Source organism: Morone saxatilis, unplaced genomic scaffold (assembly GCF_004916995.1).
Source record: "Morone saxatilis isolate NCDOM2014 unplaced genomic scaffold, NCSU_SB_2.0 Contig24, whole genome shotgun sequence".
Classification (NCBI taxonomy): domain Eukaryota; kingdom Metazoa; phylum Chordata; class Actinopteri; family Moronidae; genus Morone; species Morone saxatilis.
The window spans coordinates 635,580-643,232 of NW_023339807.1; the positions used below are offsets into that span (position 1 = coordinate 635,580).

Sequence of the window (7,653 nt, forward strand, 5' to 3'; positions counted from 1 at the left end):
TATGTATGTATGTACGTACGTACCTTACATATATACATACACACATACATACATACATACATACATACATACACACACATACATATTTTCTTTTTTTTTTTTTTTCTAACATTGTTGGTTTTGTTCTTTCCATGGGATTTGCTGACAGTGAGAAAATATAGAATAACACCTGACTTATAATTTAAGGAAAATTCTGTCATTCTGTCATTGGATGGACGGAGACAGAGCTGCTTACCTTCTTGGCTCCAGTCAAAGCAGCTTTTGTCAGCTTCCTGTAGCAGTATTTAGCATAGCTGCTAATAGCCACTCCTGCAGAGAAAAGAAGGCATTTGATTCAGTTCAGTAGGTTGGGATTTGTTAATAAGGACAGGATCAGAGGTGGAGCAGCTTCAGCAGTGCTGCAGAGGAGTCTGTGACCCAGAGGGTTTTATTCATGAGGCCAGACAACAAATGGATCCTGTTTTATTTCATTAACTCAGTCTGATTGTCTGGATATTATTAAAATTCCACAAAGAAGTGTTGAAAAAGTTTAAGGTTGGTGACCATGGAAATGTGACCCTCCTGAGTAAGCCTCAAGGTGAAGTGAATCAGACCAACAACAGGTTAGTTTTCAGTTTTAGCCTCCCTTTCAGGTTGAACCGGTGTTAGACTCTACCAGTGTGAATACTGTTGTCTCCTCTACAGCACTGGTTCCCAGCCCTTCTCTTTAGGGGAGCCCTTTCCTACCAGTGAACTGACTCAGTGACATATTTTATGGATATCTCATATTATATTCAATGTATAACAATAACAGTAGAGAACAACTGATAACTACTCAGTGTCTCAATAATCAGTACTCCTGGTTCATTGGAGCTCAGGAAACAACACAGACCAGTCTGATTTGAGGAGGTGGGAAGTAACTGAGTACAAATATGTGTTACTATATTTCAGCAGTTTTGTCAGGTATCTGTACTTTACTTGAATATTCCATATCTACATTAATACACAAATACTTTAACAGGCTTGTTACATTAGTTTTAATTATTTGAGGGAAATGAATTTCATTATTGTTTTTGCATTATTGCACGTCTTCCCATTATCAAGACTGTAGCATATCACGCACGACAAACGTAATGATGTAAAAGGTGTAACAGACAAGAGAGGGAGATTCGTCCCTTTTTGAAGTGTCAGTTAGCTTTGCACAGAAACAGACAGTAGAAATGTCCCTCAGAGAAACCAAGGGAGGACTTTTTACTTTTACTTGAGTAAAGATGTGTGTACTTTCGCCACCTTTGCTGATTTGTGATTCATCCTGTTCAACATTGCTCAGCTGATGAGAGTAAACTGTTATTCAGCCCATCTACCTGTAGGGGACAGCAGAGCACCAGTACAGCTTTATTCTGCCTGACATTTGAGCACAAAGCAGACACAGGAGCGCCTTTAAAACACACTAAGGTAGATTATTGAAGACAACATTGCTGATGTCTCTCACTATCTCTCCTGCTCGTAGACAGCGGCTGTGGGATGTTATTTTGTAGCTAACATGTTATTTGTTGGCCTTCACAGAATGCAGCAACTGATATTCTACATGGGATTTGGGTTTGCAGGTTATTGATTTCCTGCTTAAAGTAAGAGTAGTAACTGGTCTGAAGATATTTGTAAGATTGAATATCTGTATCAGTTTCCCTCTTATCTGTTATTTCATCCTGGAGTTCCCTGAAGACTGTCCTCAGATCAATATCCATCCATTATCAAAACCTCAACCGTTCTATTCCCTTCTAACATCTTCACAATGCGTGTGGTTTGGCCATTGTAATGCCAACAAAGTAAGTGGTATTCCACAGATAACTTCCCTCATTCTATTTTCTGTATTTTTGTTCATATTGTAAGTATGAAAATGTCAATCTCAACATTCAGTCCTGTTATCTAAATTAATATGTGGCAATCAGGGGCAGAGCCAGACAGTATAAACATTTTATTTAACTTTTTTTTTTTCGCTAGAGCGCGAAATGTCCAGAAACTACGTTTTCGTGTTCCATCTATGCGCTTTTGTCCGATTCGCACGAAACTTTGCACGTAGCATCTGGAGACCGTCCTAGCAAAAAAAGTTTAATTTAAAGTATTTTGATATTTCAAAAAATATAAAAAGTTATAAAATAAAATTAGCACTTTCTGTAGATTTTTCATCAAAAAAGGACATGCACCATTTCTCCACATTGGTATGTCCGATTGACACCAAACTTGGGTCCATAGTTCCACATGTCTTCCTTAGGCATCGTGCACAATTTCAGGCCATCGCCACAAGGTGGCGCTCTTTAAAATGAAGAAGTTTATATCTCCGCATCGGCACATGTGATTAAAACGAAACTTGGTAGGATGATTGCCCATGGCTCCCTAATGCTCGCTACAAATGTGTCAACAATCCGCCACTAGGTGTGTTCCTAAGTGGTAGGGGGGTGAATCACTGTGCGGAGACCGTAATAGTTATGAATGAAATTCACCGGGCACGTGTAGATTGGTGCCTGTAGCTCACATGCCAAAAATCGTGTTTGTCGGGTTTGTTGCGCCCCTACAGGATTTAAAAAGCAGCCGGCGCCACGTTTCACCGATATGTATGAAATCGTAAGGCACGTGTAGCCCGGTAGGCACGTGTAAGGTGCCGAGACGTACAAAAAAGCCTCTTGGACCCATACCCCAAACCCCACGGGAAGTCGGCCATTTTGATTTTCATTTTCACTTTCGGCGAACTTTTCGCGTTGTATTTGAACGAACTCCTCCTAGGGAATTCATCGGATCTGCTTCAAAATTGGTCTGTACAGTCAAAGTATGTTGCTGATTAAAAGTTGTGCTATTTGTGCATGTATGTTGAAGGGCGTGTCCGTGGCGTGCCGTCAAAGTTGGCCATTTTGAATTCCGTGCTCATTTTCGGTTCTCTCCACCCTTTAGATCTGATTTCCCTCTTTTCCCCCCAAACCACACAGATAAGAACAAAGAGAACCTGTTGTGAGTTTAACATAGACTTGTTCACCTTTAAAATATGATTTAATGTGTTTAAATGCATACTGTTTTGAAGTTAACAATTTGTGTTCATTCTGTATTCTAGAAAGTTTTCCTTTTTGTTTAGAAAAAAAAGAACATAACACCAGATTGTGGATGCATTAATGATGTAAGTTAAACGATCTAATTTAATTCTTATTAGTAGTTTTTGTATGTAATTATTCAAATGTATGTATTTCTTTAATATTCTTTTTGTATAGAAAAAATCATCCATCTGTGAAAACCATACCCACTAACTAAAATAAGCTGTTGAAACGGATTTCTGGATCCTGTGTTTAAATGTGCACACCACATAGGATGTTCAGTGAGCCAACACAATAGCTTTTTCATTGTAGGTTATTTGAGTGCTGTTGAATAGTTATGATTTGGTTTGGTGTGTATGGTTTATTCTTAATTTGCCTAAATATTTTGCTACAATTCATTTTTATGCATGTTTTCTTTTGTTGACTTAATTTTGATTAATGTATGAATTATATTTGCTCCCTTCCCTAACTTCTTATGCGGTATAAATAAATTCTATATTTTGATACAGCAGTCTCTGGTTCCAGGTTATTCTGGCACTTGAGCATTGAGTAGCACTGGGTCACATTAAGAGGAAGAAGTCGTAGAAGAAGTTAGACCCACCAATACGACACCCCTGTCATCACTTGGAATGGTTATATGGTAGCCCAACATCTCCACAGTAGCTGAACGTACAAAGGAACCTTCAGCGTTACCACGGAGCTCATTCTTAGTAGTCACAGTTACTTCTGGCAGGGAGGGATCAAGACCTGAGAAAGTAGGAATAATTTATGTTAATGTTGGCAAAATGATGTCAACTATATAAAAAAAGATTATTTTGGCTTTAATTGCCTCATTGCTGGGGAGAGAGAGGGGTGGCATGACATGCAGCAAAGGGCCACAGGTTGGAGTCGAACTGCTACGTTAAAACCCCTATTGTAATTTTTCTATCTTTTAAAATACCAGCTTTAAAATCCTTTTGACATTACACTGAACTGTAATAGGGTGAATGCTGCCGCTGTCATTCATACTCTGCACCCCATACACATGTTCTTTTGTCTCTGGGTTGGAACAAGTGCGTAACACACCACCATCACACATTTTTGGGTGAAACTGAATAATTGTTTATGAAGAAAATGTTTTCTGGTTTACCCTCTGATGTCCTCCGACTGCTCAGCCTCAATTATCTGTGACTCTCTGGCAGGTGAACTGCCATGGTGCCCAAAGCGTGTCCATTTTTATTAACTGCATGATATGTGTATGTGTCATGCACTTTTTGACTTTACAAACTGAGTTTTGTATATCCTGTAGCCCAGCTTTGGTTGATTTGGAAAAACATGATTCACAACAGAGGACAAAGTGCATCAAGTTTGGTTGTTTGTACCAATTTTTATATATTTAACTATATCTTGGTATCTTCCCATGCTTCACATCTAAAATCTTTGATATTAATGCCTCTATAAAAATTTGCTACATGTCACCTGGTTAGGGTTATGTGGTGCATCCGTGTCCCTTTGATACTTCTAAAAAAAACTGAAATAATGGACAGAGCAAAGTGCAAACCTGTGGTGTTGACAAGGATGTAAGTGCAGGTTCCCTGGAATGAGTAGCTCCAGCCATCAAATGTGGTGTAGTGTGGGTCACCAAAAGCCCAACATAAGGCCTTGGAATCAGGAATACACACTCCTTGGCCTTCTGATGCCTCACAGTGCTCCTTAACCCTGCATTCAACCTCAGAACAAGGGTCTGGAAGACACACGTATCAGTCTGTCAATTATCATTTAAGTCCAAAAATTATTTATTCAGTTTATTAAACATTGAGGAGTAGCAGACACAGGCAGGCTCCTAGTACAATTTTTTGTCTATGGACCAACTATGGAGGTGGCATTAGTTAAATTGAATGTCTGAAAAGAAAGAAAGGTAATGTTAGTTGGCTGATCTTCACCATCATCCCTGTCCCCAAAAAACCAAGGACCACAGGACTCAATGACTACAGACTTCCTGTCTGACAGGAAACAGCATGTGAAGCTGGGGAAAAATGTCTCTGACTCTCAGACCATCAGCACCAAGACTGCGTTCTTTCTCCTCTGCTCTTTTCCCTGTACACAAACAGCTGCACCTCTAGTCACCAGTCCGTCAGGCTCCTGAAGTTCGCGGATGACACCTCCCTCATTGGGCTCATCTGTGGTAGAGATGAGTTCGCCTACAGATGGGAGATTGAAAGCCCAGCAGAGGATGTACTTCCTGCGGCAGCTGGGGAAACGATGATGGTGCACTTCTACACCACCATCATCGAGTCCATCCTCACCATTTCCATCACCATCCGGTATGCTGCTGCCACTGCCAAGGACAAGGGCAGACTGCAGCGTATTGTTTGATTCGCTAAGAAGGAGAAGGAGGAGGAGGAGCAGGAGAAGCTGCAATCTGCCATCCCTCCAGGACCTGTATGCCTCCAGGACCCTGAGGCGTGCAGGCAAGATTGTGGCTGACCATCCCACCCTGGACACAAACTCTTTGAAAATTTCCCTCTGGCAGGAGGCTGCGGTCGATCAGGACCAAAACCTCACGCCACAAGAAAAGTTTCTTTCCGTCTGCAGTTGGCCTCATTAACAAGGCCCGGAACACTTGACACTGTCTCTTAAACCCACCCGTATATATGCATTGCATTAATGCACTCCCGTTGGTTTTTCTATCCTGCACATTGTTAATATCTTTTCTGTACAGTTCTTTCTATCTTTATCCTTATTTTATTTATTTATATTTTAAAAAGTACCTAATTTTTGTGTGATTTTTATGCACAAAGACAAATTCCTTGTACGTGTAAAAACGTACTTGGCAATAAACCCGATTATGATTTGAAGGCTATTCAGTCCAATTTAGCCCAGGATAATATAATATATTATAGAAATATAATATATTTTTGTGGGGCATTAAATCAGTCATTAATTAACGTAGATACAACCATTTTCTTAAGCTATAATATGTAACATTTCCACATTAAAATTTCTGTAAACACTACACCTAGACCTTTTGTGTTCATGTTCATCATCAGTCATTTCTATCTGTTCTTTCCGTTTCACTGGTTGCCTGTCAATGGCGTGATATCCCTTTTGTGCATGTTTTTATCCAGTTTTAAGCCACATTTTTACTATACAGGTTTTAGATCTTGTTTTTTTTTTATATATTTACCGGATGAAGGATTTTGGTCATTGGATGTCAGGATCTTATTAGAGAAACAAGCTGAGCGAGTTTACTTGCAGTACCTCTGGGACTCCCATTGCCTGCCAGAGAAACACTGATTTTTGAAGGTGAAACTGCTTTAATCAGTGTTTCTACTAGTTGCATGTCCATTTGTTTTGGAGAGTAGGACCTCCTTTGCTGACCTTTGCAGCTAATTTGGTTCCATGTGGGAAACTCCTGAACGATGGACACTGAAGGAATCCTAACTGGGAGAAGCTGACTGCAGTGATGGCAATGGTGGTGAATACAACAACTCCCATGATCTCATACGACTTCACAACATCATCAGTTTGTCTTTTGGTATTGTGCTGATGTAAAAGACCAGAAATTACATAATATCTGTTTGATCCTTAACTTTGCATTGCTGTGCATTGTACTATTCTCAAACTGCTAGGCCTGGCATGGGTAGGACTGCACCCACTACACTGCTTGAATGTATAGTCAACAAATATTTGAGATTTTTTGTGAATTGTTATGACATCAAAGGATAGTTTGTGCTTTACCTTTGATTAAACAGTCTGACATAGAATTATAGTAGAAGGCGCTGTATGTGATCTGAGTATGATTAGCTTAAGTTAAGAAAGGTACAGTTTGCAATATATGGGTTACTCTCGACAAGAGGTAATCTTTAGAACTGGGTGGCAAAGTGATTTAGCTTATCTCTATTCTCCTTGATGGAGCTTTAATAAATACTTCTGCAGAAGTCTGTCTCTCCTGAACCTTCTTCAATCATGGGTTAACCATCTCTCAAGATTCGAAGAACATTGAAGATATACTTTATTAATCCCCAATGGGGTAATTCTATTCTTTTTTCACTCAATGTTTACACACATAGTGTAGTGGCACTCCAGGAAAAGTTAGGGGTCAGGGGCCTTGCTCAAGGGCAGTGCCCAGGAGGTGGAACTGGCACCTTCTTGAGCTACCAGTCCAAACTTCATACTGTGGTCCATGCTGGACTTAAACAGCAACCCTCCAATTCCCCAGTCATTACAGCCTCAACTACTGCCCCAAGTGTCACCTCTCTGGACATGGAGCTCTCTGGAGCTCTGCCCTCCTGCAGCCACAGACACCAGCAGGTTAGTCAACAGTGTATTCTCTGACCCCCCTCTGCTGACAGTAAGTAAGTAAGTAAGTAAGTAAGTAAGCGTACTGAGTCATTTCCTTCGTCTTCTCTATTCCTCTCCTCCGTTAGCACCAGACCTCCTTCTTAGCACCAACGACAGGACGAATTCCTGTTTAGATAGAACGATCTATGTCTTATCATTAAAGCGGAAAACTACACCGCTGTAACGAGTAAAACCAGCAAATTTTTTTAGCATCTCACTGGACCCAGAGCTACCAACACCCAAACCAGTGCTTATACAGGAAGCAGGAAGT

At 40.3% G+C, this 7,653-nt stretch overlaps 1 protein-coding gene across 1 annotated transcript in view; it reads right to left on the minus strand.

Annotated features, from left to right (window-relative positions):
* LOC118335676 (IgGFc-binding protein-like) overlaps window positions 1-7,653 on the minus strand; it is a 54,035-nt gene that overhangs the window by 14,695 nt on the left and 31,687 nt on the right. Inside the window, exons 23-25 of the mRNA XM_035672102.1 lie at window positions 4,600-4,782; window positions 3,672-3,806; window positions 236-309 (exon numbers count right to left, since the gene is read on the minus strand). Coding sequence (XP_035527995.1) covers window positions 236-309; window positions 3,672-3,806; window positions 4,600-4,782 — 392 coding nt within the window. The remainder of the gene's footprint in view (window positions 1-235; window positions 310-3,671; window positions 3,807-4,599; window positions 4,783-7,653) is intronic.